This window comes from Podarcis bocagei (genome assembly GCF_964188305.1).
Source record: "Podarcis bocagei genome assembly, chromosome: 3".
Lineage (NCBI taxonomy): Eukaryota > Metazoa > Chordata > Lepidosauria > Squamata > Lacertidae > Podarcis > Podarcis bocagei.
The window spans coordinates 55,080,092-55,100,712 of NC_138127.1; the positions used below are offsets into that span (position 1 = coordinate 55,080,092).

The window sequence follows — 20,621 nt, forward strand, 5'->3', positions numbered from 1 at the left end:
TAGAATCTAATCTTCAAATTGCTCTGCTGGCACTAGTCTCGGTGCCATTTTGTTTCTAAAAAATTCTTCTGATGTTTGCCTTCAACAGACCTGGCTTTTTATTTAGAGTATTTATTGAAGCTCCTGTCATGCTACGGCTAATCTTTGTGACCTAGCTTGTTTAAAATGTACATTTGTTTCATGCAGCAGATACAAAATTTGTAACCAGTGAGGCCATATTGATTTTGCAGAACATGTTTCCCCAAAGCTTCTGTAAGGTCTGAACAGTGCGCGGATAAGCGGATAAACATGCGTGCATTCCCTTTTGTGCCCTGTCATTGATTAGAGACTTCTTTGAAATGGAAAACTTCACCTTTTAAAAAGGGTGTTACATTAGTTGATTCTTTTGCTTGCTTGAACTGCTTTTCCACTGAAGTTAGAGAGGGGAGGGGAGAGCACAAGGGCTCAAAGGGAAGGTGCTTGTCATTTACTGATAAAAACCCAAGCAGAAAATCGTTCCTGCCAAAGACACCTGATCCACAGGCATCTGTTACAGTAATTTAAACACTTGGCTTACTGATATAAACGTTTCCAGCTAAAAACACCAAGTGACCCTCTGCTTTCAGAGTGTTTTTGTTCCTTCTAGCACTTGGTGAAACATATTTCTTCTTCAAAGAAATGAATGAATGCATGAAGAAAAGACCACTAATATGTTTATTGCTCCTCAATATATTGTTAGTCAGACTTTCCGTGGAATTTGCTTGGCTATGTAAGATCTAAGTTTCGCCGTTCTTAAATGAAAGCCACACAAACAAATTATTAAGTTTACACATAATATCATTCTGAAAGTGTGTGCATTTATTTTACCTTGTTTTCAATGGTGGTTCAGCACCCAGTTGGGATTTTTCATCTCCCATAATAGAGTAGAACTTTCAAACAAACAGATTTTTCCTTTGTGCAGTTTGCATGTGTGTGGCACAAATGCATGTATATAATATAGTTCAGGATTTTTTTGGGAGATTTGGACAGTCTGGTCCCTTCAGGTTTTCCTTGGCTGGTAGTAAGAGTGATAGATTGATGGCTTTTACAGAAGTTCAGGGAGCAAAGTATAGGTGGGATAGTCATGCTTCTTATCTCCCAGTGGTTAAGAGCGGTAGTCTCGTAATCTGGTGAACTGGGTTTGTGTCTCCGCTCCTCCACATGCAGCTGCTGGGTGACCTTGGGCCAGTCCCACTTCTCTGAAGTCTCTCAGCCCCACTCACCTCACAGAGTGTTTGTTGTGGGGGGGGGTGAGGAAAAGGAGAATGTTAGCCGCTTTGAGACTCCTTTGGGTAGTGATAAAGCGGGGTATCAAATCCAAACTCCTCCTCTTCTTCTTCTTCTCCCTTTGTGCGACATTGGAATAATTTCTAGAGCTTTATTCGGTGTTCATCTGCTTGATAGTGTTGGTGCCTGAGCCACATCTTACCTTCTCATTGCGTGGTCAGGTCAAACAGGAAATATGAGACATGCCTTACAAGAAAGAGGTAGACACTCAGGGTCATCTCTGACTTCAGTAGGTACCATGAGTTGCTGTTGCTTACTGGGAGGGGCAAGATGGTGGGAATGCACCAGCAGAGCCAATCTGACACTCCTGGCGTGTGCTTACATCACCCTCTTCCACCTGGTAAACAGTGACACCCGCCCCCATGCTGGAAAGCTAGCCCCACCCAGCAAGTTACTCTGTTGGCCTGAATATAAGCCTCACTTTTTTCCTAAATTCCAACCGTGAAAAGTTTAAATGTGGCTTAAATTCACAACCTTACAAAAATTGGCTTTTATGATATCGCTGCGGAAACCGAAATACGATAAAACAGAATGGGTGTGAGTGCCTGCAGAATTTTAAGGGAATGGCTTATATTTGGGTATTGTCTTTTTTTCTTTTCCCCCTTGACTTTTAAAGATGCAGCTTATATTTGGGCCAATACGGTACTTCTGGTATATCCTTTATCATGCCTTGCTATACCTGGATATATTCAAGGCAGCACCTAAGTTACAACAAAATTAATTAAAATGCAGTGTACGATATATTTTCTCTATATGCTAAAACATTCTCATTTGGCATCCTCAGTGCTCTTTTTAGTTTGAAATAAGTACACCCTGGTTCATCATATTCAGATTAAAATAGTAGATAGGGAACTGCTAAAAACACAGACTCTAATGGAAGCATTAAATGGTCTCATGCTGTTACTCTGGCACACACTATCATGAAGGGGATGCTTAAAAAGCCTTTATTTATTAAGGCAAATGTATATGGGTCAGAATTAATTAAAAAAAACTTTTAATTGTTCTCCCATTATAATTTTCACAGCAGTGTATAGTTAAATATTCATGATAATGCTGATGATATGCTAAAGGTCTGGAATAGGTCTGGAGTTTCAAAATCAACACAGGTTATTTAACCCTTTTCATCTGATATACCATCAGAGACTCGCTCAGTAAAATCCCAGAGCTCTGGAATAATTAGAAGAAAGTAATGAGGATTTAATTAGTCCTTGAGATGTGCTGAAACAGGACCATTGAGAACTTTTTTTTCTGTTTGGACATGGATTGCAAGTAGAATTGATGCTATTGCAGTTGCTGTGATGTGCTGGAAAATGTATTCTGTTGCTAGAGGCAGTTTCATGGCACCATTCTGTGCCTGTCAGATCTGCATGGAAGGTACCCATCACGAGAGCTTCCGAAAACCCCTTGTCTTTGCCACCCTTTGCCAATATCCTGCTTTTCATCATTTCTCCTCTAGGGTCTTTTTTTCCTTCCCGTCATTTACATGTTGCATCTTGTGATAGTGTTTCATCTTGCTTTGTTTCTTGGTTTTTAAATGGAGGGGGAGAAAGGGGGGTACAAGTAGTGTGTTCTGGGGGGGAAATGTATTGCAAAGAATCACAGTGGGTAACAAATTGCAGCCTTATAGAATCCAGGTGTTGAGCTGAGCGAAACCTTGATCTATTTGACACAGCTGCATGTAAGCATTATCTCAAAATCAAGTTCTTATTTAGTATTAGATCTTCACAGAAGTGATATTTATCAGTAGCTACAATGTAGTAAATTTAAATGGCTTTTTGGCAGTGGAGATTGTTATCCAGTAAGAAGCAGAAACAGATGGGATGTGATCAGGCATTTTGATGTTCTCTTTGTGCTTTCCTGCACACACATACTAAACAGCAAACTGAATTTATGTAACTACAAGCTCTTGCTTTCCTTATTCCTTTTAATGTTATTTACTTCCATCATCTATATCCTGTCACTTCATCATCCATTTATTTTCATTTAATGAAACACAAAACATATTTATCTCTTTAGAAGTCATACGTACCACTTAGGGAATTTCCCTTCATATTTCCTATTCAGATACAATTATGACTTAATACTGACATTTGATAAAGAGTATCTTTTCTCTGACATCTATTTGCTGTCTTTAAAGAAGAGACAGAAAGAAAAATCCTAATCAAATTGCAACCAAAAAGCACTGTGAATAGTTTTAAATCTTAAAAGGATGTTCTTCCTCCATTTTTATTGCATTTTAGGATTTAGAATATGACCCACAGAAAAAGAGAATAACACTGTTCTTGTTATTATTTATAATTTTTCTTATACATTTATTTTGTATATCTATCTCACCTTTTCTGCTACCCAAAGCAGCAAATAGAAGAAATACAGTAATATAGCATTCATTTAAAAAACACAAGTTAAACCTAATAAAATACTGGATCATTTGTTTGAAAGAAAAAAGTGGGATGGCTCACAACAGACAAATAAAGTATGGTCAGAGATTAATGTTTTTCCACATCTGACACACAGAGAGAGAGAGAGAGGAAAAAAAACATATATAAAGCCTCTTTCTAGTAGTGTTAGCATGTTCATCCACAAGGTACCAAAGCCAATTTTATACTTTCTGTGTGTACTTCATGATTACTCAACACTTGAATGGTATCAGTGCATTCCTAGAGCAGTATGGAAGCCACTTCCCGCTTGTCCAATCCCATTCTGCTCCAGGAAAGTCCATAGAGAAGAGCTGTGAGTGTCTGCTGAGTGATTTGAACCTTCCCACAGCAGTGTTGTCCCTCTCCTGGCATTTAATTGGAACCATTTTCCTTTCTACATATATTACCAGAACGGTGTAGCACTAGACTACTGGGAAGAAGGTTCTATGTTGTTCCAGTAGCAAATAAACCTATAGTGAAACCATGCATTATTGTTAAGAAGTCCTAGCTCACCAAAAGGGATGCCTGTTTTTTAACATGCAGGGATAATTTACAGCAGCTTTCTGGACGTAAATGACACGCAGCATTGATGCAACAACAAAGGAGGCCCTGCTCTGTTTCCCAGCTGTTCATCCCTTGTACAGAATGATGCAGCTCAATTCAAGGAAATATTTGTGTCCTTCTTCAGTCTGAGTTACACTGATTTGAAGCAAGTTGGAGATTGGGGTTTTGTATAACTGCGTTCATTTTTGTAGGTGCTGAATTTGCAATACCAAAAGATACGTGGAAGGTCACCTTTATTAAAGTAATCCCATAAAGCAGTTGTATCTTTATGTTTGAACTGGTTTAAACCTATTTCAGCTCCTAGCCTGTGAAAAGTTGGGAGTGATGTGGTACTTCTTTTCCTAGTGGGAATAGTATCTGGTTTGGGCATTGCCCAAATAATGTTTGGTCCAGTTGCAGAGTACATATCAAGGGCTGGGAGTTTCTTCCCTTGTTCTGCAACCTTTAAAAGTGGTGTAAGAGTGCCAAACCAGCTCTATTCTTGGAGAATCTGAGTGCCAATTTCAGCACCTGATGGATGTCATTTTCAGATTGAATGTTGAATATCAGGCATATTATCCTCCCCAGCCAACTTCATATTTAGACTGAGGTGATTAGTTTTGGCATATGCTAAATATACAGCAGCTATGCCTTATTTCAAGAAGACATGAAATCGGCAGTGTCTACCTACAGAGAGAAGGAGCCACCCTCATAAACTGCTCTGTGGCAGAAGACAACTAAATAATCACGTCAGCAGAATCAAAACCTAAAATCAAGTCTCTAGACAAATATTATCGTCTAGCAGCTGGTTACTGGGGTTTTTTCCCCTTTGATAAACGCAGTTATATTCTTGAAGATGAATTTTTATTTACTTTAGCTAAATTGGGTTTTTTGTTGTTGCTGAGACTGGGGAAAGGATTTGATTATATTTCTGCCTGTATACAATTGCTAACAATAAGACACCTCAGTAGAAACATTTGTACACTTTTTTTAGTGTCTGAAATCTCAGCCCCTAGGCTAGTACAGAAATAGGTCAGAACCATTCATTGGTAAAGGGCTTAACAAAGTGACAGTGAATGTTCCTATTACCAGGCTTCCAATAAAGTTTACTGAATCTGGTCGTTGTCCCTGGCACAGGTGTCCCTCATGAGCTGTGAAATTCATGGTTTCTCTATTTTAACTTAAATAGGTAATACCTTGGATGATCTTTGTTAGGAAAGCGTTCTTAAAACTATTGAACTATTTATTGAGGATCTACAGCAATGGATTTAAGCCTAAAACAAGGTGTTTTTTAAAAGAATACCAACGGATTGCAAGCTGTAATACATTTTTTTTCGTGGGGGTTGGAAAAACCACTGAAGTATGCGGGTGCCTCAAGGGGCCAAGCAAGGGCCTTTCCGCTCAGTTCTTTTCTGACTGCCACCTGAGCAGCATAAATGTCTAAATTTGAGCTCCTCTTTGAATTTGAGGCCCCCAGCCAAATGAGGCCCCCATTGACCCTGCTCCTGTCTGAACCCCTAGACAGCCACTGCCTGTTAATATATTGAATTAGATGAGTCAATGATATGAATCAGCTTCCTGAGTTCCCAAAAAGTAAGTTTTCTATTCTGTCTCTTCTGTCCATCTTTGATGCTGGAAAACATTTATTGGGAAGGTGGTCTCCAGTCCTGTTATGCATCGTCACAGGACACACTTATTATCCAAGAAGACAGAGGATAGTATTCCTTTGGTTCTGTGAGAGTTGTAGAGCTTTCTTCTCTGATCATTTCAGTGTGCACATACATATTCCGCAAAATGGGACTGCTCAGTAGATAGCTGGATAATAGTAGTGAAAGGGAAACAGCTCGATATTCAAAAGGATGTTCCTGTTAGATCACTTTACATGGCATGGCAATCCATTGCACATGAGATAGCAGGCTAATGGCTTCAGGTCTGTCATTTCTTTGCTGCTTTCATTGTATTGACAAATGTCACTCATGTCTTTGTGTCTGTGCCCTTTGTGCATCACGTTACAATGTCTATCAGACAGCATTGGGCAAGATTTGCATAAGGAAAGGTTTCCAGGCTACCATCTGGGTGATCTGTCTAATCCTTCCCCCGATTCCAATTTATCAATGATAGATGATATTAATTTCAAGACTAGACAGGAAGAGGGTAAAGAAGGGGGAGGGGATATATTTAAACATCATTGCCTGCCTTACATAGTTGAGGTTTTTGTCATATCAGAGAAAGAATTGGGAGAGCGATTCAGCCACTTAGCTTAATAGCACAGCTGGTGGAACAGTAGGGAGTCTGGGTTAAAGCTTTAGCTAGGTCATTATTTTCTGCCTTCACCAAAGCAATTCAGTTTGTGAAAAGAAATTGGCAAACAAACACTAAACATAGTATACAGAATTTAAGCGTGTAGGATCTTATAAGAAATGAAGCATACTTCTCAAGTCCCTAGAAACTTGGAACCTTGGAGAGAAAGTGAGTTGGTATTACCAGCCTTTATAGTGGGAGACAAATTTGCTAAGGTGACAGGTTGTGTGACTATTATTTCACCCAAGCAACAGAGAAACATCTTTTGTTGAACTGGTGTGAAGAAACATGTCAATCATTCTGCACACAACAGCAGATGCAAACATGAAAATAAGCGGTTGCAATGCCAAGTAGAAGGGGTATTGTGTGTTATTGCAGTCCAGTGAACCTTCACTACTTTCATACCGCCCAGTAGTGGCCACTGAAGTGCTTGAGTTTATATTAGCTAATGGAACTGCTCACCAAAAACACTCTTCGTTTCGGTAGCTGCTGTAGCATCAAAATAAAACAACAGCAAGTAGTGGGATTGTTTATAAAAATTAATGTGACAAGTCAGGTTTGCATTAGCTGGTTTTCTTCCCATAGACATTTATAGGGGCCCCCTATAAATGTAGTATTTGACATTTTGTGAAGTGGAAGATGATGTGTTATTAGGGGTAGTTAAGAGAGCGCCCTGCCTTCACTTTCTACTGCTTCTTTGATTTGGTTCCAATTGATTTTGTAATGCTTCTTCCCATCTGCTGAGATGAGTGCATTGGTAATGCAAATATTTAAAGATGGTGTTTTGTTAACAGTCCATTCTATCTACTATAAATATCATTCCCTGCACCCCTTGTATCCCGAGAAGATAAACTCCTGAAAATTTGAACCTCTCTTACTTACAACTGGCCTATCCATCTCCTCTTACATTTAAATTTACTTTTTGTTCTTTGACAGCAAGTTAAACAATCAGCTTGGCTTTCAGCTTACATATCAGTCCAATAGATCCTTTGCATGAAAGTTCATTGCATTTGTCATTTCATTACTGTTAGAGTGAAAAGTGTCTTATTACCAATATCATCTCAGTCTTCACGTTGTTCTGATTTGAACAGATTACTCTTAATATAATTCCTGTATCCACACACCAAATAACACTGCACTCACTAGAATATCTTTATCACCCTCGTGTTTGATTCTGCTCATCCTGGAAATACAGTCATAGTCTGTTGATACGATCAGTAAGAAAAAGCAAATTGTCACTGAATACTGTTTGCTAAACATTGTCAGATTTGTTAGAGGCTGTGACTGTACTTGACAGCCAGACCACTTATTTATGTCCAAGTGCATTGTAGCATTGGGGAAATGTTTGTATATTGAGGCAGTAATTTCTTCTAACTTCTGTCCTTTTGCTTATTCCATTTCTTTCCTGATTTCATAGCCTGTCTGTTTCTTCTTCCCTTTACATTTCCTTCCAAATCTCTATCTCCCATTTGTAATATTCAGTCCCTAGAGAGATTAATGCTAGGAAAGTGAAAATGCACCTCCCCTCTGGGAAAGTTGTACAAATTCAGCGTTTATTGGCACAATCCTTGGAGAAGAAAATATGAGTTCTGGTCTGAGCGCATCCTTCATTTGAACAATTCTCCTTTCGGACTTATACTTCCAGTGACTCTTGTCACTTCTGTTTCTACAGAAGCTTTATACCTTCACTTAATGTTTAAAGTACTAGTTTCCTGTTTGTTAAGACTTGTCTAAAGAACAGTTTTACTCATGGCAGGCTTGGTATTGCAGTTCTAAATAAGGTCAGAGGCAACAGAGTGGTGGTGGGGAGGTACCAGGTAATCAGGTTTGAGCAACAGTTATTCTGTCAAACTGTGCCACCTGTGCTAATCCTGCTAGTCCTCTTTCAGTTTCTTGGAGTAGCAAAGAGCAGACTAGTGCAGTCACCCTGAGGATTGCAAATTGCATCTGGGCTCCTGCCATGCACTTATATAAACCCTTCCTCTAGAAGCACTCTCCTCAGCATCAAGGTGAACCCATTAAACATAAGCACCCAAACTACTTTTTAAAAATTGATTGGATTCACTGAAGGTCACAAGATATTTGCCTTAGTTCTCCTCCACAAAACAAAATAATAAATTGCTGCATCAAAAATACCGTACCTTTACTGTTAGTTAAGTACTCTTGAGTGGTGCAGGCTGGTTGGTGTCTTAAATATGACCTTTGTGATCAGCTGCTACAACCCTAAACTCTTGGGATGACTCTCCAGAGAGCAGTAAAATGGCTAGGATAGGTAAAGCAGGTATTGGTATTTGATTGAATATTCATAATTTGTGTCCATGTCCATTAGCAGCTGTAGTCAAAGATATTTGAATGCTTCTTCCACCACTTTCACAAAGCTTACAAGAAGTACCCTTGTGCAATCTGTCTTAATGTCAATCTGCCTAGAATACTTAGTCCATATAACATTGATTGTTCTGCCTTCAAGGTAATTGCCAATTCCTTGTTTTCTCAGCTTGTTTTATTTTAATATTAATCCATTATCTTACTATTGAATTTTGCACAGCTTTTACATGTGGAGTAAATTCCAAACCGCATAATTAGTATTGTGTTCACAAATGATGCCCATAATAATAATAATAATAATAATTTATTTATTTATACCCCGCCCATCTGACTGAGTTTCCCCAGCCACTCTGGGCGGCTCCCAATCAGTGTTAAAAACAGTACAGCGTTACATATTAAAAACTTCCCTGAACAGGGCTGCCTTAAGTAATGTCATGTGTTATCTGTGATTTGGAATTCTGCCGTGGCTTTCGTGCATCAGCTCTCCATATATAATGATATGTGATACAAATAACCATTGCCTTAAAATAATCTTCCCTAAGCTGGTGTCCTTGAGATGTTTTGAGCTACAACTCCCCTCAACCCAAGCCAGCAAGGGATGGGAGTTTTAGTCCAAACATCTGGATGGAGGACACTAGGTTGGTGAAGGCTATCTCAAACCAAAGTTTTAATGTTTTGTGTGGTTTTTTTTGGTAAAGAAATGTTTGAGTTTTCCATGTGGAAGTCTTTAATTTGTTCCTGTGTTGTGTTTATTTCTCGTTTAGGTTTCCTGGCAGGCATTCAGAGAAATCCTCAATTGTCTCAGTACACGCCTCAGCAAACTGGACCATCTATGTCACCCCATCCTTCACCCGGAGGCCAAATACATTCTGGAATTGGTAGCTTTCCACAGAGCAATTCAAGTGGTACTTATGGAACTCAGATGAACCAGTATGGGCCACAAGGTAAAACAGATAACACATAAAATAACCAGCTCTTAATCAGTCTTTAATAAATGCTATAGAACATTTCTTATCCTGCAGAAATTTGTGTGTTTTTCTTTTTATATTTTTATAAAAAGACTACACACACACTCCTTTTATCTTTATTATTCCTTTGTGGATGTATTGAAAAAGAGTTATTATGAGAGATATAGTCTTAATTTTAAAAATACTAGTTGAACATAATTGAAATACAGGAGTCTACCCCCCATTTTTATTCTAAACAGATAGCAAGAATTCATAAGTTCACAGCCTGCACAAAACAGTACCTAATATGTACCTCCGGTCACAAGTGTGCTTTCAGTTGCTTGTAAGAAGTTGGTTTAAGCCTGTTTCAAAATATCACATGGATTAATCTTCATCTCAGAGTCTTCCTTGGAAAGTGAACTCAGTTCTGATTGCCTGCCTTACATGAAACTCTATTCCCCTGGAAATACCCCTCTCCCATGTGGACATTGGGGGCAGGGTGGAGGACAAACTCCCACATTCTACCTCTACAACTTTTTGGAATTAATTTCTAGGAATTAAGATGAAGGGGTGTTCCAGACAGAGCCAGCATTAACTTTCTTGGGCACCTTACAAGATCCCAGGAGACCCAGCATTGATTCCATTCCTGCCCCACCTACATTGTACTTGACAACTGGGTGTTCGTGCTGCCCATTATTTTAAATACCCACAATGTCCTGGAGTGAAGCTGCAATGGCAGGCACCTAATAACTGCTCAGCAAATATCACAGCAGTTCTGCTGCTGCTGCCCGCCACAATCAGTGGATGAAATCCTATGATCCTGCTGATTTAGGACAGGACCCACTAGACGACACTTTTTCAGGGAACCCCGTCAGAAAAAAGAATATAATATCAATCAGTCTTTATTGTGGTCAAAGACCAGACAGCAAAGTTAACAACAACAAAAACATAAGCCACAACAAATAATATAAGAATCAAACATCCATGTGAATATTTAATTCCAATACAGTTCTTCCTCCAGAAGGATTTTTATAAAACATTGTTGTACAAGAAAATTTAACATTGGGCCAATATATAGAAGACGTCATGTAGTTTTCTGGTCAGTTTTTATAGACCTTTGCAGTCACCAACAACATTCACATGTCATCAGGTTTTCAGAATTACAGTGTTGCCCGGCAAGACGAAATTAATCCGTTCCGCGAGTCTCTTCGTCTTGCGGTTTTTTCGTCTTGTGAAGCACGGCTATTAGCGGCTTAGCAGCTATTAGCGGCTTAGCGGCTATTAACGGCTTAGCGGCTTTAAGAAAAAGGAAACAAACTTGCAAGAACTCGCAAGACGTTTCGTCTTGCGAAGCAAGCCCATAGGGAAATTCGTCTTGCGGAACGACTCAAAAAATGGAAAACTCTTTCGTCTTGCGCATTTTTCGTCTTGCGAGGCATTCGTCTTGCGAGGTACCACTGTATTTTATTTAAAATAAAGGCCATATCTTTTGGGGCAGGGTGAGTGGAAAAGTAGATACTCATAATTTTTGTGATGAACTGTCCCACAGTTGTTAGGATCATAGAAGAACAGATTATGCAAGTCTTCATCTGCACCTCCCAGGACTTTTCACTCCTGCTATTATTCTAGCCACGGGTCAGCACCACTCAGTTCAAAGAAATGTTGCCTTGATATATTTGATCCTAAAGTATGCTCATTCATTTGTGAGGGGAAGCTAGCTAGCTAGCTGGCAGCTAGCTGGTGTTGTTATTTTTAGCCGACCAGAAGCCTGCTTGCATTCAAGAGCTTGTGGGTGAAACATGTTCGTTAGCTCAGATCTTAATATCTGAACATCAGTAATTGGCAATAGTACAGCTGAAACTTCCAAAATGTAGCAGATTTTTCTTGTAGAGTAATAGCCACTACTAATGCACTTAAGAGATATGCCTGGCTTATATCCATGTGGCTATAAAACGATAGCAAACTGAAAGAGGAAGTGTCTATTGAAGGAGGTTGTCTCTTTTGACTAGCCCAGATGGTTCAGTTTACTGTTAGTTCATTGGCAATCACCCCTTAATTCTGAAAAGGTATACTGCTTCTGTGATTATTCATGTACTTCTGCATCATACATAAGTTCATCCTTCTTATATGGGTTGTGGTGGTGCCAACTCATTTTGAGTAGCTACTGGTTTGTCCAAAGCATAGGACCCAGCTCTTTGGAACCAAGGCCCCTTCAACCCTGCCCCCTAGTAAAATATTTGAGGGGACTACCCCCAAAAAAGGTTGATGGGCACTGCCATTCAAATGATGCATTTGTGCCACATCTTGTAAACGATTATGTGGGGCAGGGCTTACCTGCCCCAGCCCCAATATTTTATTCAAGCTGGCACCCCTGGTCCAAAGTGAGCAGCTATCTGTAGTTAATGCTTGTAATGTAAGTGAGGCGAAGTAACTCAGTTCACAGAATAAATATAGTAATGTTGGTGCGCATGTCTGTAGTTCAGTCCATGTTAAGTAGACGAGGAATACAGGTTGATTTCTCAAAAGTCTTGACAGAATGCAAAAAGATCATACTTGTGGATCATAAACTTTGGTTTGCCTTGGGCAAGATAAAGTTACTAACAAATTTGATACATAACTTTTTTTAAAAAAAGAAACTTCATTCATTGGTAAAGTTAATTTAGAGATGTGTGAAGTTAGTCAGTTTGAAAGTGTCAATCACAACTGTCAAACAATTTGCAAGTTAAAGTTACCTCTTGTGAGATTTCCAGGATATGCTGCAGACTAAAGATTTTCAAGTTGTGGCCAGCTTTTTGAATAATGCAGACAATTTCAGCTGAGTGCTAGAAGACAGTAGCTGATATCCAATTGTTACAGCCAGCTTGTGCAACAGCCATTCTGCTGCCAGGAGGCCCTAGTTTACCGCAACAGCCAAATTCAATTGACGTCTTGTACTTGTGAAATATGTTGCGCAACCCCTAGCACAACTTCTGTAGTTTTTATTATTATACTTGGTGACAGTTAAGCCTATGTGCATAGTTAAGCCTATACAGGACAGGGGAACAGGGGTGAGGAATGTCAGGAGTTCAGCCTACACTCGAGTAGGAGTGTAGGCTCTAACAAAGAAGTTCCATTGCACAAGCAGAGGTTGTTCCACTCACACTTAGTTAAATATGCTCCTCAGACTTTAAACTGAGGAGCATGGATGAAATCAAAAGGTACCAATGTGAAAGGAGCAATAATGAATTTTGCATTCCACTAGATTTTATATTTCACAGTAGAAAGCAGATTAAAGATGCAATCATAACCCTGCTTATCTGGGAGTGAGCCCCATTGAATTCAATGGGACATTGGAGTAAATATGGTTAGGATTGCAGCCTTAGCACCTATAAGCTGCCCCTAGAAACAAAGTCAACTCTCAATCAACACTGCAGAAGAAAGACAAGCAATGGAGCCCCTTATGGGACAGCAGGAATTATATATGATTGAATATGTAAACAGTAAAGCAATTTGCATCTCTATTTGCATATAATGTCCACTTGTTTAGAAAAGCATTTATATAAGAATCCATGTCAGCTCAATGGTCCATTTTCAACAGATTCCTCCAACATTCTTAATCTCATCCAGTGGCATGGCTACAATACATTTGTTTAGGCCAATAAAATGGGTAGGTGGTTTTTATGGGGTGGTGGTCCTGTAGACCATTCTGTGCTGCTTGGAAGAAAGTCAGGATAAAAAATAAATAAGTGTTGAATTCTTTCTAGCAGACTTCACATGAAAGCTGTAATGTTTAAATTGGCCCTCAGAGGCATTGTTGAAGAACTATAGCCAGTCATATGAAACCTTTGTTTTTGCAGTGTTTCATATTGCAACTTTATTGGCTCACCCTCTGTGGGTTTGTATGCTTTTCAGGTTTGTCCAAAACGTTAGATATGAACGAACACAGATTCCAGTAAAAGTGCATGTTGCTTGCCAAAACTCACCTAGCTTCACTGTAAAACTTCCGAAGAGGTTGCCATAATTACTGTATCCCTTATCTTCCTGGCATATACTGAGACCTACTGATCTTTTCCCAACAGCTTATTTGGAGGAGAGATTTTTTTTAATGGTGTGGTTTCCTGAACATAATATACAGTACTTTATGGTTTATTATTCTCAACCAAAATGTCATTTTTGTCATAGAGCTGTTCTTCATCTTAAAGTTTTTTCTCTCCAGGCAACATAGATCATAATTATTTACTGGAATATTTCATCTTAAAATATTGTTCCTTTAGTGTGAACAATAGGTATAAAAATAGACTTCATTGTAGATTAATTTTACTAGTACATAAAGCCTTTGGTGAATGAGATTAAACTGATACTAATTTTAAGCTAGTTTCTATGTGGATTTTGATGCTCCTAAACTACTGGTCCAGTTCAGACATCATGGCCTCTGACTCACATGGCCTCCGACTCTGGTCTCCTGTTCCCTCCTGCAGTTGCTTGTTTACAATAGCTATAGTTAATTTTACTTACAAGCCGGGGCTGAGAAGCTGAGATCAAGCACAGTGAGGCAGGGTCTAGTAGCAGGGTCCTGAAGTCAAACACAGCAGAGTGGTCCAAGGGTAGACAAGGTATTAGCAAGGGTTGGTAGTAGCAGGTCAGTCAGGATAGGAACAATAAGCTGTTGTTCAAGCAACTAGGAGTTTATGTATCTGGTCACCCAAATCAGCTGCAACTGATTAGCCTAGCTTTCAAAGTTCCCTGCTCCCAAGTAGGCCCTTATTCCTGAGAAGTCCCATTCTTACAAACCTAGAGTGGGGGTTGAATGAACCTGGGAATAAGCTAAGTTCATTCAAATAGTGCCTGAATATATCACTGATAGTTTGTGCAGTTTGCACTTCACTCTGTGACCAATCAAACTAGGGAACTCCTTTTTTTAAAAAAAGCATGAAAATCAACATACTCTTAAACAGTTTTTGTATGTTATGCTTTTTTGAACAAAAAATCCTGATCCCAGCTCCTTCTCTTCCATTATAAGCACTGGTGTGCCCCCCACCCATGAACATAATGTTTTAGTTGTGGCATAAGTATTCCATCTTTTGACTTCTTGATCTGTATATAGACATGACAGGAAGGACCTCCATTCACTTTCGTCTCATATGGTTTTAAAGCAAGATGTAATAAAACAGACCTTTGCCTCAAATACAGCTTTTGTAGTGGGTGCTTTGAGTTCTGCCGTACAAGGATTTTGTATCCATTTATTTCTCTGCTTCACATAAAGACTTTCCTTCATTGATGGAGGATGCGGGAAAGCCTGTGAGGATTCAACATTGTTTAGTGTGTATTGTAATATATTTACTGTAGAGAGGAAACATAACATTTGTGCTGTTTAAAGAAGCCTTCAGTTTCTGCGAGCTCCCTTATTACATGTTTTAGAATTTTGGGGGAATATTTTAAAGAGCTTTAAAACTCTTGTTGACTCCTATTGAAGAGATGATGCCAAAGACTGCTTTGACTGCTTTGTTTTCCATGAGCTAGGTTTAAAGTTAATAGGTTAAATCCAGTTGTGTCCCTCTACTGGCAGAAGGCTATTTAATCCAGTAGAAAGGTAGAAGAGACTGTTTTTAGAAATTTCACCTTTCTTCTGCAGACCCCTCTGTGACACCTCTCACACTGTTCGAATCTAAGGGGTCCCCACCTTAGAGGGGTGCAGAGAGCAGCAGATGTAAGGGGGAATCAGCAAAAATAATCTCTTCCCATTTTTTCCTCATGGAAACCTCCAGTAGATCAAAGAGCATTCCACCAACCATTGGATGCAACCATATTTCATTAAGTGTTTGAACTTGCCAACCATTTTAGCAAATTCTTCAGCTGCTTGCAAGGATTTTTGGACACAAGTGTTGACAATAGTTCTGTTCTGTTGTGAAATTGCTTAATTGGGATAGTAATTTTAGTCTACTAGATGGATTATTTCATCTGCTTGTTTTAGAAGCTATTTGATTGCCTCTAATTCCACATTAGTTACTTTGCATGGTTGCTTTTGGTGCCTGCATGTAATGATGCCACTTGGAAACAACAATGGTTGAATCCTCTATGGGCAGATTCATCCATTTCTCTAGTTTTCTAAACTGAACTGTGAATTGGGTACATTGCTGAATGGCAGCAGTTTTGAGAATTAGCTTTCCAGCTGGTGGAAACCTTTTGGTTTGTAAAATATTATGCAATTATAAGGTCCCAAATTGTACGAACTGTGCAATAATTAGCTGCTAGCTTATGTTGTAAAGAAGAAGAAAAAACCCAGATTTATAATTTACCATAATGACCTACCCATATTGAAATTATTGAGATTCTTGTCTGAAAATGGTAGCTTTCTTCTTAGTAAAACATTAGCCATTCAAACTGACTGAATGGAATTGATTTTAATGCCAAAGCAATGCTCTCAGATAACATGCCAAATACTGTGTCCCTTTTCCTGTTAAGTTCTGCAGTTCCTTGTTCCCCCACTTTCTTTATACTGCAAGTGTCTCTGCAAATGAATTTCTGGGTTTTAGTCAAGAATTGGAGCTATGAAAGCATTGGTGTATCAGAGATGTACCCGCCTGCCAAATCATACAGAGGTTTGTTGATTCCATTCTTTGATGATCATACAGTATCCTAAAAGTTGCGCTGAATAAGTGACAACCTTCATTTTATTCAGTGGCATGTTTGGCATGTATCTAAAATGGTAGACACATGCACTGGAGTTGATACATTTACAACTAGAGTTTTGTTTTTCTGTCTATTAAGCATAACGTGACATACACACATAAGCAATATAAAATGGCTGGATATGTGCAATTTATTTTATAGGAAGAAACACTTCATGAGCAAATGGTTAGTGTCTTCAGTTAGCCGTATTAGAATTGATTCGGAACAAGCTTGTTATCAAAAATCTGTATAGAAGCACTCGGTAGAATTAAAATTCTGTTTTAAATATTTTATTTAAAATATTTATTTGTTGAGTATCTAAAGAAGAACTACACACTGTACAGAACATGTAAATAAGAAGATAGGCTTTGTCAAAATAGGTTTATTGTTCAGCCTTAAATGTGTTTGTATTTCTTGCCAGATCATCTTTAGGACTGTGAGTATTCCCAATGACACTGACACTGAGACAGTTTCAACTTAAACCAGAGTACAAATGCTTCTCTGGATTTGCTGCATGTCACACAGTCTGCTACAATCTAGGCATGAGCTCGAGGATCTTGAAATATTTCTGTTTTCAAGCTTAAACGCTGAAGTCTATGTCTCCATTCCTCTATTTTAAATTTGGTTTAATAGGGCCACTGCTTTCCCCTGTATATAAGACTCTACAGCTCCTGCAATTAGTGATAATTCACTGAAATGGGCTGGAAACTGAAATCCATTGGCTGAAAGGAGAATGGGCTGCTTGTTAATGTTCCAAGGCTGCCACGCCAACCGGTACCCACTTGAAAAGTGTGGCTCTTGCACTTGGCTGCTTGACATGTCCAGCTGATGGAGGCTGGCTCAGCATCTGCTGCATTCATTGTATCTAATGGTGCATCCATCTGTTGGCTGTCAAAGCCATTGCCAGCAAATTACTAATATATTAGAGAAACATGGAAATAAGTTTGTAATTCTCATTCCTGGCTTTCTGTCTCGTTTGTTGCTATTTATTTATTTATTGAGGTGTTGAGGGGGGGAAATCTACATCCCCCCCCCAAAGGTTATTGTGTTCTTGTCAACCTAGCCTATTCTGACTAAACCACTTTGATAAAGAAGATTCCTCTGTGTTTGTGGGTGATGTCTATTCTACTGCTGCCCTGCACGTAGCCCCAATAAGGAAAATTGAGAACAAGTGTTTGTGTTTTTTAATACCAGAAGTTTACAAGGCATTAGAGATCTATACTCATGCTTCTCTGTTGCAAATTAATTTTACAGTATCATATGAGGGGCTTCAGACAGGTCAGTGTGTCTCTGAGACAAACACACACACATGTATATACATACACACTTGCAAGTGTGTGAGTTGAAGTTCAACAACATCTGGATGGCCACAGGTTCCCCCTCCCAGCTTTAGATGAGACTTCAGTGTCATCCCATGGAGACACTTTTCCTTTCTTTAAGATAAATGATTTACATTGGAATGGTATTATTTGGATTAAATAAGAATAGAAGCAGGAGAAGGAACAGCAACATCATCTCCCCAAAATCAGAACATGGGAAGACACCCCAAAATGTCTAATGTTTAATTAATTAAACAAAAATGTTTAATTTGGAATGGAATAATTGGCTTTTAAAATTGTATTATGATTTGGTATTATATCAATGTGGCTTATATTGGATTATTATTAATGAAAAATTAATTCTTTTTTTTTTTAAAGAGACATGCTTTCTTACCTGAAGCCACAAGACATTTGAGAGATCAAAAGAAAATTGGGGGTTTTTTTGTATCTCCTGTGACTCATCTTGTTTATGAACAGTAATATAGCACCTTTGTGTTTAACAGCTAGGATAGATCCTCATCCTTGTATAAAGAAACTGGGAGACACTTCTCATGCTGTTTCAAAGACTCAGTTACAATCTCATATTGTGCAGTCATATCTGATAAAGTTCCATTCTGAATTCCCCTAAGTCTTGACCAGTTTCCTAGTATAGCATATATGGGTCAGATCTATGCTGACGATTGGAATTATATACATTATATTATATATGTTAGAAAGATTACTATGTAAAGCAGAAGTAGATAATGTTAGATTTCTGAGGGCTATTCAACCTGCAAGGTTTTTTCTCCTGACCACAAAGTCCTCACTGCTGCCATGTGATTACTAGGCAGGTGTGAAGAAGTTTTTCCAGGACAAAAGACCCAGCAGGTGTTGATATCACATAAAGATTTTCCTGTTTCACATAGAATATGAATGGGAATGTCTGGTTTGTGTTCCACAAACACAGCTGCATAATAAAAATAGATATGTGTAGAACAAACAGTGGATATACCAGTGAATTTATATCTGAGTGGAAGTAAAATGTCAGCAATAAAGGCTGTTGGTGAATTGTTTATGAATTATATTAGAAAGCTTGATTACCTATGGCTGTGCTGGGGTGGGGATTAACAAGTTGTACAGTGGTACCTCAGGTTACATACGTTTCAGGTTACAGACTCCGCTAACCCAGAAATATTACCTTGGGTTAAGAACTTTGCTTCAGTATGAGAACAGAAATCGGGCTCCAGCGGCGCGGCGGCAGCAGGAGGTCCCATTAGCTAAAGTGGTGCTTCAGGTTAAGAACAGTTTCAGGTTAAGGACAGACCTCCGGAACAAATTAAGTACTTAACCCGAGGTACCACTGTATTTAAAATAGCAGCTAAAACTGGAGGCTGGCATTTCATTTTAAGCACATAGTGGGAGCGCTTGTTGTCAGTTCCTAAAGCGAATGCTCAGTGTTACAGTGGTACCTCGCAAGACGAATGCCTCGCAAGACGGAAAACTCGCAAAATGAAAGGGTTTTTTGTTTTTTGAGCTGCTTCGCAAGACGATTTTCCCTATGGGCTTGCTTCGCAAGATGGAAACGTCTTGCAAGTTTGTTTCCTTTTTCTTAACACCGTTAATACAGTTGCGACTTGACTTCGAGGAGCAACTCATAGCACGTGGTGTGGTAGCCTTTTTTGAGGTTTTTGAAGACTTTGGTGATTTTTGAAGCTTTTCCAAAACTTTTCCGACACCGTGCTTTGCAAGACGAAAAAAATCGCAAGACAACAAAACTCGCGGAACGAATTAATTTCATCTTGCGAGGCACCACTGTATTTAATTTCCTTTAAAATCACAAGATAGAACTTGTAAGGCATGACTGAGTTAAAAGTGTACGGAAGAAGGAAAAAGAAATAGACATGATGTAACCGGGCTTGCATATGAACCTATTATGAAGATACTATGACAATACCAATCTAGATCTTTATTTGTTAATGTACAAAGGGCACGGGGAAGGAATTATATATGTTCTATGTTTCTTATTCTAGAATGTGGAGAATGAGGGGAAAGGGATCTAATGTTTGCATTTCAGTGAAAATTCTGCTTAATGGGAACACTTTTTCAAAGTGTAGGAGCAACAAAGAAGACATGCCACCACAGCCTGCAATTCACAGTACTCACCCAAGCTAGATTTTCTTAAGGTCCTTCCTTGTTTCACCCCCATGTTTCTACTTCCCCACTCGTTTCAACCCTGCTCCTGGTGTTGCAGGATGATTATGCAGCTGCAGCCCCCACCTCCCAAAAAATCCTTCCTTCTCCTGTCCACCACATCTCCTTAGTGAGGCAAGTCCACCACTTTCAGAAATCCGTATCTGCAGAACACCAGTATTGGATAATAGATAGGGAATCCTCCATTTGTGTCTTGCACTGTTTGGGTTACTTCATTGAACGAGATTTTCCAGCAAGCTGTTTCTCTGAATCCAAGGTTGTAACTTTATTTTCCTCTGTTACATTGTTTTGTCTAGGAAACTACTCCAGACAGCCAACGTACTCTGGAGTGACCAACACGAGTTACAGTGGCCCAGGACCTGGAATGGGTATAAATGCCAGCAGCCAGATGCATGGACAAGGGCCAGGCCAGCCTTGTGGTACCATACCCCTGGGACGAATGCCATCAGCTGGGATGCAGAGCAGACCGTTTCCTGGAAATATGAGCAGTATGACCCCCAATTCTCCAGGCATGTCTCAGCAGGGAGGCCCAGGGATGGGACCACCCATGCCGACTGTGAACCGTAAGGCCCAGGAGGCGGCTGCAGCAGTGATGCAGGCTGCCGCAAACTCCGCCCAGAGCAGGT

The 20,621-nt window shown here is 39.3% G+C and overlaps 1 protein-coding gene across 14 annotated transcripts in view; it reads left to right on the plus strand.

Annotated features, from left to right (window-relative positions):
* Window positions 1–20,621, plus strand: part of ARID1B (AT-rich interaction domain 1B) — a 358,734-nt gene that overhangs the window by 269,583 nt on the left and 68,530 nt on the right. For all 14 annotated transcript variants that reach the window (XM_081187405.1, XM_081187413.1, XM_081187415.1 and 11 more), the window contains 2 exons: window positions 9,656–9,835; window positions 20,292–20,619. In XM_081187405.1, coding sequence (XP_081043531.1) covers window positions 9,656–9,835; window positions 20,292–20,619 — 508 coding nt within the window. The remainder of the gene's footprint in view (window positions 1–9,655; window positions 9,836–20,291; window positions 20,620–20,621) is intronic.